Below are 24,674 nucleotides of genomic sequence, written 5' to 3'. Positions count from 1 at the left end.
ACCTTAGGTTATGTAGCTATTTATTTTCATTACGTAGTATTACATTGTTTTATCCACAATATTCATAATAACATGAATTTCTAAACTCGAAATATCGTACATTGGAAAATGTACTCAAAATACTGTACATTGGAAAATGTGATCAAAATACAGTACATTGTTTGCCATAAGTAATAAAAACCATGCTGTACTAGTCTTGGAAACGTCACAGCCATTAGTCTGCTACCCATGTATACACTGTCAGCAAACCAGTCTGATCCCCAGTAAAAAAGAGGCCCCCAGGACCTATTTGAAGAGTCTGGACTTCTTGTTTTGCAAATAATCTGCCCCTGTCAGTGAATCTGAAACAAAAATCACTAATATTAGTCGAATCCAAGAGGGAAGAGAAGAAAGATTTTTCATGAAGGGAAAATTGTACTCACATTGGCAGTTCATAGAGGTGGACAGATTTATCGCTACAAGAGCAATACAAGATTGGTTTAACATCGGGATCAGTCATCCCAGCAAGTGCAATGATGCCCTGTACCATTAACAATCATGCCATCCAATTAGTTTACACTTAAAAACTAAGGCTATAGTATCAACAACATGGCATTGCCACAAAATAATACACCTATTGAGTTTCTGACATAACAACACAATTTTGCCATTACCAGACCAATTGATACTGCTCAATGACTGTAGCACACCTCAATTACTTAAGGGGAGAAGCAAATAAGAAAGTAAATGAAACTAATTGTGGTTCAATAACTTACTTGTTCTTCACTGTGAGTATAGATTACTTCCAAGCTGCCATCATCAGTAGAAGCCCAAACTTTTATTGTGCAATCCAATGAACCAGAGAACAAATACTTATCCCAGCACATGAGAGACTTCACAACATCATCATGCCCATACAGTGTCATAATACACTGCCAATTTTCATGATCCCAAACCTGAAACAAAATATAAGAACAAAAATTAATTCTTTTTTTCCCCCTGACAAATCAAAACAAAATATATGATCCTTATGCACATATAAAGAAAATGACAACCATGACAAAAATTTCAAAAATATAAGATATATATTGCTAAGTTTTACAGAGTAGAACTTAATCAATTTATCGTAAATAATTTAGTCACTAAAACAAGGATATGTTATTGTTTCCCGCAAAATACATGAGGGAGAGTACATCATATTGGTTCAATGCAAGATTTGAAAAGGGGAAATTTCGAACTAAAAGAATACAGAATCACTAAAGCAAAAGGTCAGCACCAGGTCTAAATGAGATACTATCCAACCACAGTCCTTCCGGTATAGAAGAAGCAAGTAAAGCAGAAGAAAGCACCAATGATCTTAAATAATCAAGCTCTCTTCAAATACTAACTACTAACAACAACAAAAAGATAGAACAACAGGGGAAAAAAAAATTCTTAAAGAGAAAAAACTAACCCTTATTGTGTGGTCCTTGGAACCTGAGTACAGCCTGTTACCTCCTCCAACAACTAAAGATGTTATACCATTTGTGTGGCCTTTAAGGGTTGCAGCAAGTTGAAATGTAAGGTTAGTTTCATAAGTGCCTTTCCATGCCAAAATAACACCATCCTGCAATCAAAAGCAATACTAAATTAATTTCGGACCAACTTTAATTATAAAGAAGAGATGTATACACATGAAACACTCAACACCAAAATCTAGTGAGACCTCGAGCATTAACATTGGTCATTCCCAAACCCCCCCCCCCCCCCCACCTCTTTAATAAGTAAAAGGCTTTGACAGTAGTGTCTTAGCCCCCAGTTCAAACTGGGAAACTATAGTGTGTGAGTCAAGCATGATAACCAACTGCACCAACCCCAAGCATCTGCTATGGATATGACTCACATATCAAAGTACATTAAATCAGATAAGTTCTTGCTCAAACAACTAAAAGAAATTCTGAAAAGAGAAACACCCTGAACTCAACATTGCCCAAATTTAATCAAATAGAAAGAATAAAAGCTAGATAGAGAATGCAAGAATTCTAAACTGTCAGCAAAGTAGCCTACCTCTACCCCAGCAAAAAGCAAATTGTAAACAGATTCCAATGCATTGACTTGCCCAACAGGTCCATTGAGACTATATTCAGCACCTGATTCAGTATTCCACACCTGCAGCATCACCAACATGCCAAATCGAGGTCACATCTTGAACTGACAAAATTCAGGAAAAAAAAAAAAAAATCACAACTTTACTCGGTTTTAAGCTCACCTTCACAACATTTGGCATGCCAACAAAGAGCCATGGGCCTTCACTACAAACAGATCCAACTTCGCCACCAAGGTTAATCACATTAGCACATTGACCAGTATGGCAGTCCCAAAGCCGAATTGTTCCATCACTACTACCTGAACAAAGCTTGTTGCATCTTAGAGGAAGTGCAATTCCATTGACTGCCTGTTATCAAAAACTCATAAATATGGTTTTTCAAAAACAACTTGCTCTATCTAGGATATAATTTCTATAAACCAACAATATCTTTTGGTCTTCTATCAATTGTCATTTATGAATCCCATTGTAAAAATAGCAGGGAAGCATATAATGCTCCATGTTCTTATTCAGGAACAAATCAAATTTCTATAATCTAGATATCATGAATGGGCTATATTAGTATTCAAATGATGAAACAATTAATTAGGCTAGACTAGGCCAAGTTTAACTTTGGCATAAAATGAGTTCAGGTCTCATTATTAAATCAGATTCCAAATTAAAAAAATTTACACCAAAATCCTAATGGAAATGGAAGAATAAAGTTCATCAAACACATTTAGGTACCTTGTTGTGCCCTTGAAGCTCTGCCAACCTTTTGAACTTATCCCCACGAAACCATGAGTGTAGGTAAGGGCACTGATCACCATAGACACACGTCCCTTGCACCCAGAACTCACAAACCCTTTCTGCAGTTTTCTTAGGAACATGCTCCAGAGGCTTTTCTTCAACCACATTCTCCAGATTAGAATCATTTTCAACAACAGAACATTCTGAAGAACTCTCAGAAACGCTTTCTGGCGACTTCTTTTTAATATCTTCAAAGTCTGATTCAGACTTCCCAGGAACATTTTTGGAAGACTTGTGGTTAACAACCTTCTCCTGAACATTTTGTGAAATCCTAGGAGCCCTTCGCCAAGTATTCGAAACTTAAGCGTTGCTGGAGTGAGGGTAGTAAGGAGTCTGCCTGGGACGGTGAATGGTGGCCACATCAGGTGTTTCTGAATGGGCAAACCTACATGGGTTTTTAAGGCATCTACCACTGAGCCAAAATTTGCATATCTTGTTGCTGCTGTTGTTTAAATGCCCTCCTCGTCCTGCTCCTAATCGATCAAAAACAGAACTTTCTTTTCCCTGTGGCCCTCTTCTTGCAGTTTTAATCTCCATAATATAAACACCCACAAATAATAGGAATAGGAAACCAATGAATAAAGCCTTCCACAAAGTGAAGCAGCCAAATACAAAAACCAATCTCTTTCTTCCATGGAAGAAAATCTTCCAAATCAAAAACCAATCAAGGATTTTAAATTCTCAGTTCTCCCAAAACAGAAACCCTACTAAAGTATCCAGAAAATTCCCAGTTCCACCATTTTTAGGATTCTTGCTATAACAGTAACCCTAGAGAAGCCGAAGAATCTTGAAATTCTGATTTGGCAATAACAGCTTATAGAAAATTCCAAAATCCCTTATCAAATACATAACAAAATACAAACTTCCAAAACCTAATCGCCGATCCATCGGCAAACCCTAGAGAAAGTAAATTACTTTGGTAACATTGCCTAAGGCGGAGAATAGATTCGATCATTACAAAAGTCGGTGCGATCATAGCTAAAGAAATTCTAAATCTAAATCTAATTGCAATAGCAAACCTGAGAGACTTTGAAAATCGAGCCGCCGAGATCTTCGTTCAATCAGAAACAATCTCAAATCGCCGATGGAAAACAGAGGAAATTAGGGTTTGAATTTTGAAAAGTGAGAGAGAGAGAGAGAATACGAAGAGTACTGAAAAGTAAGAGTGGCGGTGTCTATTTATAATGGAAATAAGGTTCCCCTTCCGACCGTTGGTATTAATTCGAAAATCTTAATTTTTTTTTTTTTTTTTGAGGGGGACGAAAATCCTAATTGGCCATTAAAAAATGCTATAGCCTGTAAGAGTATCTCCATCTTGTTTTTATATCTTATCTTATTTTAACATTCCAAAAAGTTATTTTATTAATTATAACATATCATTTTACAATACCTTCAACATCCTAAACTTTTATTTTCCTATTACTCATTAAAATAATATATCTACACAATAAAATAATATATCCTCCAATTACAGTGATTTATTCTTTCTTTCTCATTTTTTCTGTTCAACAACCACAAATTTTACAAAAAAACACCATCACCACATGCCCACCACCGCCCACTGTCGCTGCAATACACACACCTGACACCACCACCACCTCCAACAACCCATAATCTATCATCAACACAAAAAAAAAAAAAAAAAAAAAAAACCCTAGACCATCAAACACCAATCACCCAAACACCAAGCCCAAGAACATTATTTATTCTTTCTCTCTCATGCTTTCTGTTCAAGAACCACAATCACCACCACCGTTGCACACCACCACCACCACCACCGACAACCCATAATCTATCGTCAACATAAAAAAAATAAAAAAAAAAACCTAGAGAAAAGACCAGAACCACGCCACTACACCTACTGCCCTCCGACCATCAACACCACCACCACCACCCTCTCGCCCATCAACACCACCAAAAAAAAAAAAAAAAAAAAAAACAGCAACCCACGGTCAAAAACCAGACCCACCACTGCTGCAGCTCGAAGGAAGCAGATTTGCCGTTGGGAAGCTTGAAGGAAGTTGATTTTGTTGACCCACACGAAGAAGGAAAAATGAAAGAGAGAGAGAGTTGCCGGAGAAGGAAAAAAGCAGAGACCCACCCACCACCGATCTAGAAACCCACTGCCGATCTAGAGACCCACCACCAATCTAGAAACCCAACGCCGATCTAGAGGGTTGCCGGAGAGAGTGAAGATATTGAGAAGAATCAGAGAGCAAGAAGAAGAGAGAGCAGAAAGAAAGAGAGAGAAGGAAGAGAGAGAAAAGAAAGAGAAAAAAATGAGAGAGGAAAGAGAAATTGCCGAGTTAAAATGAGAGAGGAAAGAGAAATGAGAGTATTAAAAAAAAAAAATTTATGCAATTCAGCTATAGTACCATCTTACATTTGAGATGGTACTGTAGCTATATCTCAAAATAAATTTGGCCTTTTTAGCATTTGGCCTTCCCATTGTTGAGCAATTTTGGGACTTAAATGCCAAATGTTCCTAACATTTGGCATATACAAGCCCCACTATTGATGCTCTAAGCCACTTTTTTTTTTTGGGTTCCTTAATAAATGAGGCAAGCATTTTCTTAACATTACTTTATTTATTAAAAAAAAAAGCTCAATTTTTATTTATTTATCATATATTTTATTTTTATAGTTGGCCTGTTGTCCAAAACTTTTGGCCTTCTCTTTCTCCTCAGCCTAATTAGTAACTATCTAACCTAAAAACTTAACAAAAATAATAAAAACATTTATAATGTAGTTGTATTTTAGCGGGGAAAAAAAAAAAAAAACTATTTTATTGCTAAAGAACCAAAAAACCATGTGTTGTTTGAGAAGATAAAACTAAATTTTTTGAAACTACAGTTAACTATTAAGATTATTTTAATACAATATTTTATTAAAATTATCTTTCTTCCTTCAATTAAAAAACTCAAATTTTCTCTTTTCCCTTATTATTTTAATGATTATTTATTTTATTTTAAATGAAGTGGTAAACAAATAGAATATTTGATGTTGGGTGTACTGTAAAGTGAGATAATAAAATAGATAACATAGTATTTTGAGATGCTAAAAGTAAAAATTTTTTAGTACCATTACTATGAATGATCTAACCTTAATAAATTAAAAAAAAAAAAAAAAAAAAAAAAAACCTAGCCAGCCGTGTATTAAAAAGACATTATTATTATTATTTTTTTAGTCTTTATTGGTAGATGATTGCATCTTACTGTATTAAGAAGCAACAAATTTGTATATTTATAATTTGCTAATATTATATAGATGCCTATTTCGAATATTTTTTTTCTTATACTTTGGCCCCTCCTAACTTGAAATCCTAAGTTTGTCCCTTGCTCTAGCTATAGTACATTTGGTTTATTCAACCTTTACTTTTGAGACCAGCCAAAAGGGTGAGTTTAGTGAGAAAGAAAAATTTTTTACCTTAAAAAAATATTATACCCACAACATTTTTACAATAAATTTTAAGTAACAAGTTATTATTTACTATTATTGGTAGGAAAAATAATTTTAGTAGTGGATTCAAATTTAAATCATTAATAACATATAATTGAAGATTTGTTGTAAAAATATTGTTGATGTAACACATAGTATTTAATACTATTACCACAATTAAAATAAAGGTATTGTGGAAAAAAAATTAATACTATTACCACAATTAAAATAAAGGTATTGTGGGGAAAAAAAAAAAAAAAACTATATCCACAACATTTTTTACAACATTTTAATAACAAATTTTAGGTGGTAAATTGTTATTCTAATTTAAACTTACCAATGAAATTACTTTGTTGCCCACCAATAACAACCCATAACAATCTACCATTTATGATTTGTAATGAAAATAGTGTGGACATAACATTTCTCTTGTGATAAATTTTAAGACATTTTGTTGTTGCTACAATATTTTCACAACTGCTAAGGTGTCAATTCTTTATAAGTTAAAGTAAAATATAACAAAGTTATAAAGGTCTTATGAAACTGTTGTGTCATTCTTTATATTTCTAGAAAAAATAAAATTTATTAGTCAATTTTTGTTGAGCCAAAATTCACTGTTTCGCATACAATTTTCTTAGGTTGATTGTTTGTATTTTTTTTTCTTTCTACACCAAGTAAAAACACATAGTTTTACACACACACACGTAAAAAAAAAAAAAAAAAAAAAAAAAAAAAAAAAAAAAAAAAAAAACAAAAAACAAAAAAACAAAAAAAAAAAACAAAAAAAAAACAAAAACAAAAACTTAGGATTAAAATACTTTTCATCCTTTATGTTTGGGACAATTCATAATTCCTCCTTAAACTTTAAAATCAAGTAATTTCCCCCTTAATATTTTGGAAAAAAACAAATATGTCATATTGTTATTATCTCAATTAAACCCTAATGAAAGCTTATGCTTCTTAAAATATTCCATTGTGTAATGTTTAAAATACTACCACTAAATTTTAACATCTCAAAAATTTCCTTCACGTATTTTGAGTTTTAGATGATAGTAATGCTTAGATAGTTGGAACAGTAATATAAGGTATTTTATTTCCTTGTCTTTTGTTATCTTTTTTTTTTCCCCTTTTTTTTTTGCCTAAAATTGGTGTTCATTAAAAACTAATTAAGTTAAAGATTGCACCTAGACGATTTTAGAATGATAAAGAAGAAAGTATGAATGAGAAAATTTTCATTGTGTATGGTTGAAGGTATTTGATAAAGAGTTTCAATTATAGCATATGACATTGTGGGGATCATTCGGTTGATAGGCCCATAGGATTCAGAATTGGTTGAGGATTGTTGGGCCAGTGGCCCATCCGGGGCCGTATACCCGTCCGAGGACGTCATGCTCCTCGGCAGTATGCGTCCGAGGACGATCGCGTCCGAGGACGATCAGGACGTGGTCTCACCGCGATCAGATCTCAGAATTAGGTCATCTCAAAGGGTAGAGTAGCCGACTAAAGATGAAAGAGATAAGGCAAACAAATATCTGAAACTATAGCTGCCTCCGCATTAATGACCTCTCAACCAACTCTCTGACCGCATTAATGTGGAGGTGATACCTGAGCAGTAGGGAAGCAGCCTTACAGCTGCCCATAGGAAGTTTCAGGAGGTGCCAGATGGGACAGAAAGAAATCCCCCGGACACAATCTACACGTGTTCGACGAGGATGGATCGCGAAGGGGAGTATATAAACTAAACGAAGAACATGAAGAAGGGGATCGAGAAAAAAGAAGAACACACATAAAACTGAAGAGAAAGAAGTAAGAAGGAGGAGAGAGAGAGTAACACTAGGGACTTAAGAAAAAACGTTGATTATACCAACGAAAAAGAAGGAAAACCTTGTATGGGCTTGAGAGAAAATCTTGGAGGTAGATACCACAGTTAACCTAGCTCTTTATACTCACGCTCTACAAATCATATTGTCTGGGCCTTTTACGTACGAACCCAATACTGTTTAGGTTCGTCACCAAATCGTGTCCTTACAGACATCATTTATTGCGAAAATTTAAATATGGCGATAGTGTTTTAGCAAAACTCAGTTGCTTATTACTGAAAGATGATGATATTTGTTATCATTCTTAGAAGTTTTTAATGAGTGGATATTGCTTTTAACAAATAGGTATCAAAATTATTATACAAATGAGATTGATTTTGTATAACATACATTTTTTATGTATATAGTTTCATACTTCTTCAAATAAAATTTTTAGGCAAAACTACATTATTAATCCTTGAAATTTACCTACTGAACACTTTTAGTCTTTGAAATTTCAACTGAGCGCTATTGGTCCCTAAAATCTCAAAACGAAGCACAATTGGTCACTCCACTAACTTCCTTTAGTTTTTTTGCTTGTGTGTCTAACGAAAATATGAGTTGACATATTTTTAATGATGTGGCAACATTATTTAGGAGTGCAGGCTATATGCAATTGCTTAACATGCAATTCCTGCAATATGTAAGAGATGGCACAATAAAAATAAGACATGTCAAAATTGCCTTATAAACAAGTACAAAGCCAGCTTAGCAATTACTATTGAACCAAAACACATTTCATGTTATTCTGTAATTCTCCCACACTGATCAGATCCAGTCGCCGTTGCCAACATCCATACTTCAACTTCACACTATTCGGTTATGGCACTCTCCATGAACTTGGCCTGAAGCTTCAAGCTCAAAGACCCAGAAAAGACAAAGCAAAGAAACTTTCATTTTGTTTGCAAATTCAATAAACCACGAAGTACAAGACATATAGGGACTAGATCTATAGATGCACGAGGTGGAGACAAAGTTTTTGGTGATAACGAAAGGCAATGATGAACACCAATTAAGGGAATAATCGGGACCTCACCTCATCTGATGTCCATATTAAAGGTCCCCAATAATATGTACAAGGTATGAATTGGATCAAATCCAGTTCCCCTATAACTCAATGCCCATTCAGCCACATGAGAACAAGTTTGCTCTAGAAATTTAATTTTAAATGGAGAGGAGAGACGTTTAAGATTTTTTACTTAAAAAATGTTGCCACGACATTACTCGCATGGGAGTGATGCAGTTTGTGAACTCTTAAAAATCTCATATTGGATAATTACCACGAGAGTAAGTGGATGATAAAATATAATTGGGTCACATTGGAACCAAGGATACAATAACAATGGAAGTTACAAGGAGTAAAGCTACAAGTAATAAAAAGTTGAAGAAGATTAGTCCAGTGTAAAAGCATATATCTTGGATATTTTTTAGTTGGATTTTCCTCCTAATGCAGCAGCATCTAGCACATTTTTTTATTTTTCATAAATTTCAAGATCCTATTACTATCAAAGAAATATTGCTTCTCTAGCTGGAAGATTTTTGGATTTTTCATTGTGTCATCGTCTCCCAATTAAAGCAAGCTAATTTTCCATTGCATGGGTCCCTTTGCATAGACTGTCTCCAGTCAATACGGTCATCAGTGATTCTGTCTAGTTACTATACAGTTTGGATTCATGCTAGCCTCCGTTCTTGCATTTTTGTGCGTTATTAGCAATTACTTGTGGAATAGGTTGGTTTTTTTTTTTCTATTGAAATTGAACAGTGGTTTGAAATAAGTGGAAAAGAAGACTTTAATTTTTGCTTGAAGTTTATAATAGCTAACCCAAGTTTGGGGTAAGGTGTGATTAATTGGTCAAAAGCAAAGAAAATTGAATTGATTAAGAATGTCAAAAATTATAAAATCAAGATTGTTGGATATACTATTCAAGATTTAATTGAAGTTAAATGTGATGGTGACTCGATAAACTACAATTTCAAGATTTAATTGATTTATTCAAAACCAGATTTGTTCTAAGATAATGTGACATAATGGTGTCCTCATTCATGAATAGGGGCACGGAAGGGTCTTTTTGCAAACATTATGAAATGGTAGGGGTGTAAATCCAAAATTTTGAAACTTTAAAAGATAAAATTTAAATTTATCAAATTTAAAAGTGTAAATTGCAATTTAGTCTAGCCAAATTGACAAATCAACTTAAGAATGTAACTTTTTATTTAGTCTGACAAAATTGACAAATCACATAATCTAAGAAGTCCTTCAAAACTAAAATAAACAAAGTTATATTTAAAAAAAAAGAAAAAAAAAGCTAAAGTTAATGTTTGACGATAAATCAAAGGGGCAACGTGTGTAAGTATTGAACTCATTACCACCACCCTCCATCTTATTTTTACAAGGACTTTGTAATAAAGTCTCTTGATTGCTTATACGTTCATTCAAGAATAGAATTCACTTAGTTATTGTTTAACCATTTCAGCAATGTCATAGAGACTTGAGTATCCCAAAGTGGTCAGAGTTTATTAATCTTGTCGATCCATGAAGAGCAAAGGACACATATTAAGTCCAAATGCATATATATGGATGATACTTGATTATTAAATATAAAAACTTTGATGCATTTTGACAAATTCTTCCACTTAAATTAAACGCACTGAAATCATCAATTCATATTCCTCGACTAAACCATATTAGGCATCACAACCCACGAAATTCTTTTATTCCTATTCTTAAGTTGCAAAACGCCTATGGAACTTTATAAGGTGTCAAATTGCCAATAAAGCTACATTTTGCATGGAATTGAGAGTCTGGCTCTCAGTGCCAAACTCTCCGGCCACACAATATTTGCATGGAATTGAGCCTGCTTTCAATGGAGATTATTTTATTTTATTTTTTTGTTTAATTATATTTACAACTCAAAACTTAAAAGAGTTATTTTAAATTTTTATTGAAGGAGCTTGGAACTTCGCATGATTGGATTTCTTAGAAACTCAATAAGTAGAATCCAAGGATTTCGTTCTTTTTTATTTTTTGTTTTGTTTTGGGTCGACGTCCGAACCACAATGATGAAAGGCTTTACACAACAAACAACGACGGTGTGTCACAAAATCTCACCAAGTATGACTTCGCTGGATCCGGTGCTCTTTGCAATGGGTCTTGCCTACGTGGGTCGGGTCAAGCACAGTAAGATGGGTCTTGTGGGTTAAGAGAGTTGGGAAATCGAGATGAGTTACAGAAGACAATGGATATGTATTTTAGTTTATGAGGAAAATTTATAAGGTTATATTCAGGTTTTTAATTTCATTGTTTATTTATTTATTTTACAATTCTATAATTGGAGGTGTGGGAATTTAAATCGTAGATGTTATTTGAGTTATAAGTCTCTTGGAAAAGTTATTAGTCTTTCAAATCGCTCTAGGGAGTACATTAGTAAATTAATTAGTTTCTATGTCTCATGCATCATGCAACTTGTTAACCATCAATTGGATGTATGATTTAATTTGCAAAATTTTTTATGAATAGAATATCAATTCTCAGAAAGAAATCTGTAATCACCAAGAGGACGTGGTTCATATGATCTCTTCCTTTCCCCAAAATTAGTGGTTTTTTGGAATACAATTCCAATATGAAACCACGGAACTCTCAAGCAAAGTACAATATGATTTAATCTTTGATTGGGTAAACATTCTTCCCACCAGCCAGGTCTCCAAGTCAATTAGATAGTTCCGGAAATTATGAAGAAATATTTCCGATTGATCCTTCCATATCAACATGCTCTAGACGCACACTCCGAGCACTAGAAAGTATAATGACCGAAAAGTATTGAAATTACAGTCATGCATGCTTTTATTTCATAATAATTGACACTCGAACTTTTTTTCAGCAAAACATAGTGATCCATCCAGGTCAGAATAAATAATGGCACAATGCTCGGTCCAGGGCCATGCAAATTGTATTCGGTGTACAAGGTAATCATATTTTTTTTTGAATTATTAAAATTGAACCAAATTTACCTTTTCTTTACATACTTGTTTACTCTCTAAATTACTTCAATTATGCTCAACAAGTTTCATTTAGGAATTAAAAATTAATGATCATACTTTTTTTCTTTTTGGTTCTTAAGGTGTTGAATCAGCATGTTTAAAAGGTATAGCAGTCAGATTGTTGTTGTGGGGATTGACATTGATTCAGTCCACTTGACATCTTTGCTGAGGAAGAAAATTGGACATGCTGAGTTAATAAGTCACCATTCATTATATAATGAGGGGCAAACACAACAAGAGCCCAAACACAGTTGATTCAGTAAACTGCTAAAACTTAAAATCTCAGGTAGAGCACCTAAAAATCTCAAGTGGAGCACTTAATGTGTAGGAAGTGTGGAATGACTTTCTATGGTCCATCTCTTCAATAGAAAAGGAGACATTTTGTAAAAGGAGTAATTGAATAAGAAATTATATTCATGTAATCTAATAAGAAATAAGGATCTGGTTCAGGGCACATGATTTGTTGTTGAAATACATTCAATATTATTCGTGAGAGTTCTCTAAATCAAGCAATTGCTGGAAAATGGACTTCTGAACCTCCAAGTAGACCTCAAAAAAATCTAATAAAGGGAAGAGGTGATTTGAATATCATCCAATCCCACTTTATTTTGTAACTTTGTTCACCCGTAAGGGGGGCAGTAGACAAAAACAGTAAACCAAAGTCCTTTCCTTAGGTTATGTAGTTATTTATTTTCATTACGTAGTTTACATTGTTTTATCCACAATATTCATAATAACATGAATTTCTAAACTCAAAATATTGTACATTGGAAAATGTACTCAAAATACTGTACATTGGAAAATGTACTCAAAATACTGTACATTGTTTGCCATAACTAATAAAAAGCATGCTGTACTTAGTCTTGGGCACGTCTCAGCCATTAGTCTGCTACCCATGTATACACTGTCAGCAAACCAGTCTGATCCCCAGTAAAAAAGAGGCCCCCAGGACCTATTTGAAGAGTCTGGACTTCTTGTTTTGAAAATAATCTGCCCCTGTCAGTGAATCTGAAACAAAAATCACTAATATTAGTCGAATCCAAGAGGGAAGAGATGAAAGATTTTTCATGAAGGGAAAATTGTACTCACATTGGCAGTTCATAGAGGTGGACAGATTTATCACTACAAGAGCAATACAAGATTGGTTTAACATCGGGATCAGTCATCCCAGCAAGTGCAATGATGCCCTGTACAATGAACAATCATGCCATCCAATTAGTTTACACTTTTTAAAAACTAAGGCTACAGTATCAACAACATGACATTGCAACAAAATAATACACCTATTGAGTTTCTGACATAACAATACAATTTTGCCATTACCAGACCAATTGATACTGCTCAACGACTGTAGCACACCTCAATTACTTAAGGGGGGAGTAAAATGAAACTAATTGTGGTTCAATAACTTACCTGTTCTTCACTGTGAGTATAGATTACTTCCAGGCTGCCATCATCAGTAGAAGCCCAAACTTTTATCGTGCAATCCAATGAACCAGACAGCAAATACTTATCCCAGCACATGAGAGACTTCACAACATCATCATGCCCATTCAGTGTCATAATACACTGCCAATTTTCATGATCCCAAACCTGAAACAAAATATAAGAACAAAAATTAATTTTTTTTTTCCCTGACAAATCAAAACAAAATATATGATCCTTGTGCACATATAAAGAAAATGACAACTAAGACAAAAATTTCGAAAATATAAGATATATATTGCTAAGTTTTACAGAATAGAACTTAATCAATTTATCGTAAATAATTTAGTCACTAAAACAAGGATATGTTATTGTTTCCTGCAAAATACGTGAGGGAGAGTACATCATATTGGTTCAATGCAAGATTTGAAAAGGGGAAATTTTGAACTAAAACAATACAGAATCACTAAAGCAAAAGGTCAGCACCAGGTCTAAATGAGATACTATCCAACCACAGTCCTTTCAGTATAGAAGAAGCAAGTAAAGCAGAAGAAAGCACCAATGATGTTAAATAATTAATCTCTCTTCAAATACTAACTACTAACAACAAAAAGATAGAACAACAGGAAAAAAAAATTCTTAAAGAGAAAAAACTAACCCTTATTGTGTGGTCCTTGGAACCCGAGTACAACCTGTTGCCTCCTCCAACAACTAAAGATGTTATACCATGTGTGTGGCCTTTAAGGGTTGCAGCAAGTTGAAATGTAAGGTTAGTTTCATAAGTGCCTTTCCATGCCAAAATAACACCATCCTGCAATCAAAAGTAATACTAAATTAATTTCGGACCAACTTTAATTAGAAAGAAGTGATGTATACACATGAAACACTCAACACCAAAATCTAGTGAGACCTCGAGCATTAACATTGGTCATTAATCCACACACCCCCCGCCTCTTTAATAAGTAAAAGGCTTTGACAGTAGTGTCTTAGCCCCCAGTTCAAACTGGGAAACTATATTGTGTGAGTCAAGCATGATAACCAACTGCACCAACCCCAAGCATCTGCTATGGATATGACTCACATATCAAAGTACATTAAATCAGATAAGTTCTTGCTCAAACAACTAAAAGAAATTCTGAAAAGAGAAACACCCTGAACTCAACATTGCCCAAATTTAATCAAATAGAAAGAATAAAAGCTAGATAGAGAATGCAAGAATTCTAAACTGTCAGCAAAGTAGCCTACCTCTACCCCAGCAAAAAGCAAATTGTAAACAGATTCCAATGCATTGACTTGCCCAACAGGTCCATTGAGACTGTATTCAGCACCTGATTCGGTATTCCACACCTGCAGCATCACCAACATGCTAAATCAAGGTCACATCTTGCACTGACAAAATTCAGGAAAAAAAAAATCACAACATTACTCGGTTTCAAGCTCACCTTCACAACATTTGGCATGCCAACAAAGAGCCATGGGCCTTCACTACAAACAGATCCAACTTCCCCACCAAGGTTAATCACATTAGCACATTGACCAGTATGGCAGTCCCAAAGCCGAATTGTTCCATCACTACTACCTGAACAAAGCTTGTTGCATCTTAGAGGAAGTGCAATTCCATTGACTGCCTGTTATCAAAAACTCATAAATATGGTTTTTCAAAAACAACTTGCTCTATCTAGGATATAATTTCTATAAACCAACGATATCTTTTGGTCTTCTATCAATTGTCATTTATGAATCCCATTGTAAAAATAGGAGGGAAGCATATAATGCTCCATGTTCTTATTCAGGAACAAATCAAATTTCTATAATCTAGATATCATGAATGGGCTATATTAGTATTCAAATGATGAAACAATTAATTAGGCTGGCCTAGGCCAGGTTTAACTTTGGCATAAACTGAGTTCAGGTCTCATTATGAAATCAGATTCCAAATTAAAAAAATTTACACCAAAATCCTAATGGAAATGGAAGAATAAAGTTCATCAAACACATATAGGTACCTTGTTGTGCCCTTGAAGCTCTGCCAACCTTTTGAACTTATCCCCACGAAACCATGAGTGTAGGTAAGGGCACTGATCACCATAGACACACGTCCCTTGCACCCAGAACTCACAAACCCTTTCTGCAGTTTTCTTAGGAACATGCTCCAGAGGCTTTTCTTCGACCACATTCTCCAGATTAGAATCATTTTCAACAACAGAACATTCTGAAGAACCTTCTGGCGACTTCTTTTTAATATCTTCCAAGTCTGATTCAGACTTCCCAGGAACATTTTCGCAAGACTTGTGGTTAACAACCTTCTCCTGAACATTTTGTGAAATCCTAGGAGCCCTTCGCCAAGTATTCGAAACTAAAGCGTTGCTGGAGTGAGGGTAGTAAGGAGTCTGCCTGGGACGGTGAATGGTGGCCACATCAGGTGTTTCTGAATGGGCAAACCTACATGGGTTTTTAAGGCATCTACCACTGAGCCAAAATTTGCATATCTTGTTGCTGCTGTTGTTTAAATGCCCTCCTCGTCCTGCTCCTAATCGATCAAAAACAGAACTTTCTTTTCCCTGTGGCCCTCTTCTTGCAGTTTTAATCTCCATACTATAAACACCCACAAATAACAGGAATAGGAAACCAATGAATAAAGCCTTCCACAAAGTGAAGCAGCCAAAAACAAAAACCAATCTCTTTCTTCCATGGAAGAAAATCTTCCAAATCAAAAACCAATCAAGGATTTTAAATTCTCAGTTCTCCCAAAACAGAAACCCTACTAAAGTATCCAGAAAATTCCCAGTTCCACCATTTTTAGGATTCTTGCTATAACAGTAACCCTAAAGAAGCCGAAGAATCTTGAAATTCTGATTTGGCAATAACAGCTTATAGAAAATTCCAAAATCCCTTATCAAATACATAACAAAATACAAACTTCCAAAACCTAATCGCCGATCCATCGGCAAACCCTAGAGAAAGTAAATTACTTTGGTAACATTGTCCAAGGCTGAGAATAGATTCGATCATTACAAAAGTCGGTGCGATCATAGCTAAAGAAATTCTAAATCTAAAACTAAATCTAATTGCAATAGCAAACCTGAGAGACTTTGAAAATCGAGCCGCCGAGATCTTCGTTCAATCAGAAACAATCTCAAATCGCCGATGGAAATTAGGGTTTGAATTTTGAAAAGTGTGTGAGAGAGAGAGAGAGAGAGAGAGAGAGAGAATACGAAGAGTACTGAAAAGTAAGAGTGGCGGTGTCTATTTATAATGGAAATAAGGTTGCCCTTCCGACCGTTGGTATTAATTCGAAAATCTTTTTTTTTTTTTTTAATTTGAGAAGGTCGAAAATCCTAATTGGGCAGTATAAAAAGCTATAAGCCTCTTCTTTTTTTTTTTTTTTTTTTTTTTTTTTTTTTTTTGGCTCCTTAATGAATAAGGCAAGCTTTTTCTTAACATTACTTTATTTAAAATTAAGAAAAAGCTCACAGTTTTATTTGAGGCAACTAATTAAAGTGTAAGTCCAATGTAAAAGTAGGCTATCTAATTAAATTTAAATATGTGTGTAGAATTTAATAATTAAAAAAATAAAAATGTTTCTATTGTACTGTTTAATGAGAGGTTTCTTAATTAAATTTATGATTATGTTGAATTTAATTATTTTTTAAGACGACAACATTTGTTATGTCATACTGTTTGATTCAATCATGTATTTAAATTTTTTTTTTTAATGATGTAATACACATACATATTGTAAATGTGTAGTTTAGTGTTACTCATAATTAAAATGCAATTGATAGAAGTTGGATCAGGAAGCTATTTGTATCATATAGATGTTATGAAATGCAATGTAGTTTACTATGAAATCCAATGTAAGAATAAAAGAAAAAAAAGGGGGAAAAAAAAAAAGGGAATTATTGAATATGACAAAAGTACAGTTATAAGTGATGTTGACACTGCCAAATGTAATAATAGAACTGTCAAATTTGAGACAAAAAAAGGGTACCATTGAATGTGACAAAAGTGGAGTCAGATGTGATATTAGTGCTGCCTAATGTGACAATGGAACCATCAAATGTGATAACAAAAATAAATGAACCATCAAGTGTGACAAAAGTACTATCAAATGTGATGTTGGTACTGCCAAATGTGACAATGAAATTGTAAAATGTGAGGAAAAAAATAAGATGACAAAAGAATTGTTAAATTTGATGTTGGAACTACACAATGTGAGGATGAAACCGTCAAATGTGAGAAAATAAAATAAGGGAACCATTGAATGTGACAAATGAACTATCATATCTGATGTTGGAATTGTATAATATGAGAATGGAACTTAATAATGCTCGAAAATTAGTAGGCTGAATGCTTCGGGATTCAACGGTTGTTGGATGACCTAAAAAGGAAGAAAGAAACTATTGGAACTACACAATATGAGTATAGAATCGTTAAATGTGAAGTTTTGGTAACCTAGTATAACAAGTTACTTATTAGTGGATACCGTATCCCTTTTTTTTGTGGGGGGGGGGGGGGGGGGGGGGGGGGGGTACGATACAATTACCCTATATATATATATATATAGTGTGTGTGTGTGTGTGTGTTTTTCTCTAAATAGATAAGTATCTTTAGTAAAAACCTTCTTTATTTTGTAAATACAAAACTTTTATTTTGTTTTAGAGAATTAGAGATATGGATATTATATTTTTTATTTGGGAAAAATGCTCACACACCCCCCTGAACTTTAGAGTAATGGTCAAAACACCCCCTCAACTTTTATATTGGCCAATTTACTCCTTAAACATTCCACGACTGCCAAATCAATACATCAGTTAGTCTAACATTAAAACACTAACGGAAGTGGCACATGACACTCACGTGAACTCAAAAAAAAAATACACAGTCCCAATTTTTATTTATTTATTTATTTATTGAGATAAAAAATAGAATAGTCCCAAAAATTTGAATGTGATAGAAAGAAAAAAGATGAACAGATTGGTGGAGAGAGAAAGAGAGAGAAAGAGAGAGGCGGTAGAACTAGAGCCACTGCGCCACGGCGTGTTAGCGCCTAATTCTTTATCCTTCCATCATCTCGCCATTTGATATGGAACTTCACAAATCTTCTTCTAGATTATAAAGAAGCTTCTAATTATTTCCTTTATGGGCCAACAACATGTGAGTTAAGCTATAAAAGACCCTTAGCTAGGGTTTATAAAATAAATGTTGATAAGGTAACATTGAAAGATGGGAGGAAATCAAGTCTGGGTGTGATCATAAGAGATTCCAAGAGTGAAGTTGCAACTGGGCTATGCAAGTCACTCCCTGCAACTATATGGTTTTGGAGATTGAAGTTATGGTTAGGGAAACTAAAATCCTGCTAGCGAAGGAAATGGAACTTCAGCAAGTTATCATCAAGTTAGATTCACTCTCAATTGTTCAAAACATTTTATCAAAGGAAGTTAGTAGGGAAATCGGCCATCTTGTCCAAGGAAATCTTAGTCTTCTAGATTTCTTCAATAGCTGGAAGATCATACACCTAAAAAGAGACTATAACAAGGTTACTCATGAACTTGCTCTTTTTGCTAGATGCAATGAGACTTGCAAGGTTTGGAAAGGAGTTTCTCCTCCAATGGTGAGACACCTCATCCACCTGAATTGCCTATAAAGCAGTAGCCTTTTCATATCTTTGTTGTAATTCAATTTCAGTTATATATACCAAGTTTCTCATAAATAAAAAAATTGTGTCATACATGTTGTGGTTGTGCCCTCTCTCTCTCTCTCTCTCTCTCTCTCTCATGTCATATAATGATTTATAGCTATTGTTAAAGTTCCGAACATTGCTCTAAGTAAAATTCTTATACCAAGAGTTTTAGAAATTTAAAGATGTTTCATCATTTATTTTAATAATCTACCATAATTTTAGTGATTATGCTAAGTGGATGCCTTCTCATTTTTATCTTTTATAATTTTTTTTTTTACCCTTTGTTTCTCTTTATTTCATATGGATCATAATGAATTCATTAAAAGTATCAACTTAGTTTGCTCAAAATGAAGTGTAGGGACACGATTTTTAACGGCCCAAGGATAACGTTGGGCTCGTGTGTAAAGGGCCTGAACAATGTGATTTGTTAAGAGTGGGTTTGGAAAGGCAGGACCTTGGTCGTCAAACGGCGGTTTATTCATGATTTACATGGAAGCCCCTACGAAGGTGGATTTGGCCTGTATAGCTAAGCCTTACACGGATATGGTTTGAAAGGTTTATCTCCTCGGACTTAGTCTGAGGAGCGTCTCATCCTCGCCATTCTTCTTTTTTTATGGGGTCTCCCCCCCCTTTTTTCTCAGCTCTCTTTCCCTTTTATACTAGTATTTCCTTCCCGTTCTTCACCTACGTGTCCGTTTTTCCTTGTTCGGGGTAGTTACTCGTCTTATCAATCCATACGTCAGAATGGTTGGGAAAAACTGGATAGTATGGTATGAGTATGGGCTTGTCAGGTGCTGGGTTCCACATTATGGTGTTGACAGCTTTCTCCCGCGTACTGCTCTTGTACTAAGTTTGTCATTTTCTTCATGCGTTTTTATGAGGTGTTGAGCGTGAGATTGTCCTCAGCCACATCCTTGGGCCTTCAAGGAGCTTTCATCGCGCGTCCTCGGCAGTAGGGCTCCTCGGCCTGGGCTTTGAGCCCTTAACACAAAGTGGGCTAGGACCTCAGATTTCGGGCCCCACAATAGCCCCTCAAAATCCTGCTGCCCGACTTTTTAGTTAGGGAGGAGGGTTTTGGTGACGTTAGGCCCACATTATGGCTCGCTCAAATCCTGTACTCTACTAGTACTTGTGTTTTTCCATTTACATGGGAGACGTGCCAAAATAAGAGGCACTCCTTTATTTTTCACTCACGTGGAGTCCTTTGACATTTCGATACTTGAGGCGCGCCTTCACGAGGATCTTCAGATCCTACGGCTGCGGATGAGGTTGGAAATTGAGCCAAGTCTGCCTTGTCCGTAGCATTCCTTGGAAACTTGCATGAATTAAATGCCACCGGTTTGCTCTCTGTATAAATAGGATAGGGGGTCACTCCCCTTACATATGAACTCTCTTGTTTCCTTCAGAATCATACTCCTTCCGCCATACCTACGATCTCCATTTCTATTGCCATTCTGCCTTAAAGCAAGATGTTTGAGGCGTGGGTGGGGATGAAAGGTCTTCACACGCTTCAGAGGCACCGAATCCTCATGATACTCAAGGTGATGTGGTACAGACAAGGAAGGCACAGATTCAAGTCAGTCCCCCGTTTTGACAAGGGGGAGATGGTATTTCTCCCTCTTTCAGTCAAAATCTAAAGCAGGTACTGGTTGCACCAAATTCTTGGTGCGTCAGAAGCAAGGTTTTCCGCCATCAGCGCCGTCTACTTTATCGCAGGCATGATTTTGTGGAGGTTCATCAACTTCTGGCTCCCGACACCTTTTCTTCAACTGTGCTGGCCGCAGGTTGGGTTCCCTGCACCTTTTCTTCAGCGGCGCTAGCCCGGAGTCGGGCTCTCTGCACCTTTTCTTCAACAGTGCAAGTCTCAAGTTGGGCTCTTTTACTGCCTGAGTTGAAGGCATGTAAAAGTATTGCGGAATGGCTCCCCTAGACGAAATTTTGAAGTGGCAGCACGTCTCTCCCCTGCACCTATTCTTCGGCTTTTTCTTAATTCCCTTGTATTTTCTCTTTTTGTTTTGTGTAGTTAGTTTCAGTATGAGCTTATTTGAGCTCTTTTAATGTACGTTGTACTGTTTCTTTGTCTTAATAAAAGATGAATTTATTTCTTTTTAAATATTTTTCCTTTCTGTAACAATTATTTTGTGCATGGGTGTGCTACATGTGTGCTTTCCTTTGATGATACTTAGAGCAGGAAACCTTGAAACAGAAACCTACTAATTCTAGTTTACCGACATTAACAAGCATAATAATGATAATTTCCAGTGAATTAAAACTCATAAAACTAACCGGGATAATGGCTGAGTGCTTCGTAATGCATGCAAGGCGATCGTCCGAGAACGATAAACTCTAAATAATTTGTCTGAAAGGGTAGCCGAACAGTGAGGGACTTCGACTGTGTGTTTTTGGCAACATATTACCCTATATTGCATCAATCCTCTGGGTATTGAGGATCCGAGGATAGATCGGGTAATCTATGTAGTTTAGGGATTAGCCCGATTATCAACGGGGAATTTTCCTTGGATAGATTCTAAGGTCCATGTAACGTCCAGGTCGTGCCCAAACCCCATGTTGGCTCTTTTAGGTAGTTGGTTTCCCCACAGGCTTGAGTCCAAGGACCATACAAGGCCTTGGTTCTGTCCAAAACTTATAATTTTTCTTTTGAGTACTTAGTTTCCCCATAGGCTTGAGTCCGAGGACCATGCAAAGCCTTGGTTCTGTTCAAAACTTGTAATTTTTCTTTTGAGTACTTGGTTTCCCCATAGGCTTGAGTCCGGGGACCATGCAAGGCCTTGGTTCTGTCCAAAACTTGTAATTTTTCTTTTGAGTACTTGGTTTCCCCATAGGCTTGAGTCCGAGGACCATGCAAGGCCTTGATTCTGTCCAAAACTTGCATTTTTTTCTTTGAGTACTTGGTTTCCCCATAGGCTTGAGTCCGAGGACCATGCAAGGCCTTGGTTCTGTCCAAAACTTGCAGTTTTTTCTTTGAGTACTTGGTTTCCCCATAGGCTTGAGTCCGAGGACCATGAAAGGCCTTGGTTCTGTCCAAAACTTGCAGTTTTTTCTTTGAGTACTTAGTTTCCCCATGGGCTTGAGTCCGAGGACCATGCAAGGTCTTGGTTCGGTCCAAAACTTGTAGTTTTTTCTTTGAGTACTTGGTTTCCCCATAGGCTTGAGTCCGAGGACCATGCAAGGCCTTGGTTCTGTCCAAAACTTGTAATTTTTCTTTTGAGTACTTGGTTTCCCCATAGGCTTGAGTCCGAGGACCATGCAAGGCCTTGGTTCTGTCCAAAACTTGTAATTTTTCTTTTGAGTACTTGGTTTCCCCATAGGCTTGAGTCCGAGGACCATGCAAGGCCTTGGTTCTGTCCAAAACTTGTAGTTTTTTCTTTGAGTACTTGGTTTCCCCATAAGCTTGAGTCCGAGGACCATGCAAGGCCTTGTTTTTGTCCAAAACTTGCAATTTTTCTTTTGAGTACTTGGTTTCCCCATAGGCTTGAGTCCGAGGACCATGCAAGGCCTTGGTTCTGTCCAAAACTTGTAGTTTTTTCTTTGAGTACTTGGTTTCCCCATAGGCTTGAGTCCGAGGACCATGCAAGGCCTTGGTTCTGTCCAAAACTTGTAGTTTTTTCTTTGTATTTATTTATTTTTTGAAGGTTAGCCCCTAGACCAGGGCGGGGAGAGTTAGCTCGAGGCCGGAAGCCCCTAGCTGAAGTTTATGTCGGAGCAACTACTGCATGTCGCTAAAGATGGAGGAAACTTTGCGAACTTCTGCCTGATAGAGGCTTGACTCCACCGCCATCTGCGCCAACGCGCAAGCCTTCCCACAGACGGCGCCAATTGTAGGAACACGATTTTTAACGGCCCAAGGATAACGTTGGGCTCGTGTGTAAAGGGCCCGAACAATGCGATTTGTAGAGAATGGGTTTGGAAAGGTAGGACCTTGGTCGTCAGACGGCGGTTTATTCATGATTTACATGGAAGCCCCTACGAAGGTGGATTTGGCCTGTATAGCTAAGCCTTACACGGATATGGTTTGAAAGGTTTATCTCCTCGGACTTAGTCCGAGGAGTGTCTCATCCTCGCCATTCTTCTTTTTTTATGGGGTCTCCCCCTCTTTTTTCTCAGCTCTCTTTCCCTTTTATACTAGTATTTCCTTCCCGTTCTTCACCTACGTGTCCGTTTTTCCTTATTCGGGGTAGTTACTCGTCTTATCAATCCATACGTCAGAGTGGTTGGGAAAAACTGGATAGTATGGTATGAGTATGGGCTTGTCAGGTGCTGGGCTCCACATTATGGTGTTGGCAGCATTCTCCCGTGTACTGCTCTTGTACTAAGTTTGTCATTTTCTTCGTGCGTTTTTATGAGGTGTTGAGCGTGAGATTGTCCTCAGCCACATCCTTGGGCCTTCAAGGAGCTTTCATCGTGCGTCCTCGGCAGTAAGGCTCCTCGGCTTAGGCTTTGGGCCCTTTACACAAAGTGGGCTGGGACCTTAGATTTCGGGCCCCACATGAAGCTTAAGGAATTTATTGTATTTTAAATTATTTTAATAATTTATTATGGATTTTTTTTATAATAAAAACTTTACTCTACACAATATACTTCGATATATAACTTAAAATAAATATTTTTCTTTTGTGTTAGTATATATTTTAGTGTTCAATTTTAGTTATATTATTGAAATATTTGATTTTGTTTATATATAATTTTTTTGTGACCCATGTATGTCACAAGTATAATTTTTTTTTTCTTATAACAATTTAAGAGCAATCGCATCAAATGGTGCATAATTTCAGTCTATTTTGCAAGAAAAAACACACTTTTTCTATTTTATACACTCATTTTTACAAAACACCCACATTAGTTTATCTATTATACACTCTATTTTATATAAATAATATTTTTTTATTCTACTTTCCCCCAACCCTCAAACTCTCCGCCTCTCTCTTTTCCCCAACCCACAAATTCATTCCTCAAAGTCTCTGCATCTTTTTTTTTTTTTGGACAGTTCGTAAGCTACAAGGAAGAGAGAAGATGATGATGATGATGAAGATGAAGATGATTGAAACATAAGGAAATCATCAGCTCCACATGCATTCAGAGTGAAAAGAAGGGTTACGGATTTCAGAGAGATCTCCACCCCTCTTTTCTTCCTCTGAGAGCAGAACCTCATTAAAGTCTCTGCATCTCAAATCCCTCATCTCTCTCCTTATTTCTCAGATCCCACAAGTCTCTGCCACCATTGGGTTTGTATTTGATTTTGATTTTGAGTTTAGGTTATGGGTTTTTAGTGAATAGTTTAATTTTGAATTGATTTTTTGTGGATTTTGGTTTGATTTTGGGTTTCCATTTTTTTAACGAGTTTTGGTGGTGGTGGTTG

General features: G+C 36.0%; 1 protein-coding gene and 1 pseudogene across 3 annotated transcripts; both read right to left on the bottom strand.

Moving 5' to 3' along the window:
* LOC115986800 lies at nt 1-4,006 on the bottom strand (annotated as a pseudogene). The gene is made up of 8 exons (XR_004090886.1): nt 3,874-4,006; nt 2,792-3,392; nt 2,228-2,413; nt 2,026-2,127; nt 1,433-1,585; nt 756-935; nt 423-520; nt 1-341 (listed from the first exon to the last, which is right to left on the bottom strand). The product of XR_004090886.1 is annotated as a zinc finger CCCH domain-containing protein 17-like (transcript).
* An 8,728-nt stretch (nt 4,007-12,734) lies between these two features.
* On the bottom strand, nt 12,735-16,819 carry LOC115986799 (zinc finger CCCH domain-containing protein 17-like). 2 transcript variants are annotated; one of them, XM_031110124.1, is made up of 8 exons: nt 16,697-16,819; nt 15,621-16,209; nt 15,057-15,242; nt 14,860-14,961; nt 14,273-14,425; nt 13,603-13,782; nt 13,279-13,376; nt 12,735-13,197 (listed from the first exon to the last, which is right to left on the bottom strand). In XM_031110124.1, the coding sequence occupies exons 2-8, from the start codon at nt 16,206-16,208 to the stop codon at nt 13,071-13,073; spliced, it is 1,434 nt and encodes a 477-aa protein (XP_030965984.1). In that variant the 5' UTR covers nt 16,209; nt 16,697-16,819; the 3' UTR covers nt 12,735-13,070. The 2 variants fall into 2 exon arrangements, with proteins under 2 accessions (XP_030965984.1, XP_030965983.1); XM_031110123.1 differs by having other exon boundaries at nt 15,621-16,819.
* Nucleotides 16,820-24,674: the final 7,855 nt, after the last annotated feature.

This window comes from Quercus lobata, chromosome 4 (assembly GCF_001633185.2).
Source record: "Quercus lobata isolate SW786 chromosome 4, ValleyOak3.0 Primary Assembly, whole genome shotgun sequence".
In the NCBI taxonomy this organism is placed as follows: domain Eukaryota; kingdom Viridiplantae; phylum Streptophyta; class Magnoliopsida; order Fagales; family Fagaceae; genus Quercus; species Quercus lobata.
This window is presented reverse-complemented; position numbering and strand designations above follow the sequence as displayed.

Bases quoted from the DNA above. Each gene is read 5' to 3' on its own strand.
- LOC115986799 (XM_031110123.1), bottom strand. From the start codon at position 16,208: ATGGAGATTAAAACTGCAAGAAGAGGGCCACAGGGAAAAGAAAGTTCT. The intron at 13,377-13,602 runs GTAAGTTATTGA...TTCATTGTACAG, and splicing joins ATACTCACAGTGAAGAACAG to GGCATCATTGCACTTGCTGG. The intron at 13,198-13,278 runs GTGAGTACAATT...TTTTTGTTTCAG, and splicing joins CACCTCTATGAACTGCCAAT to ATTCACTGACAGGGGCAGAT.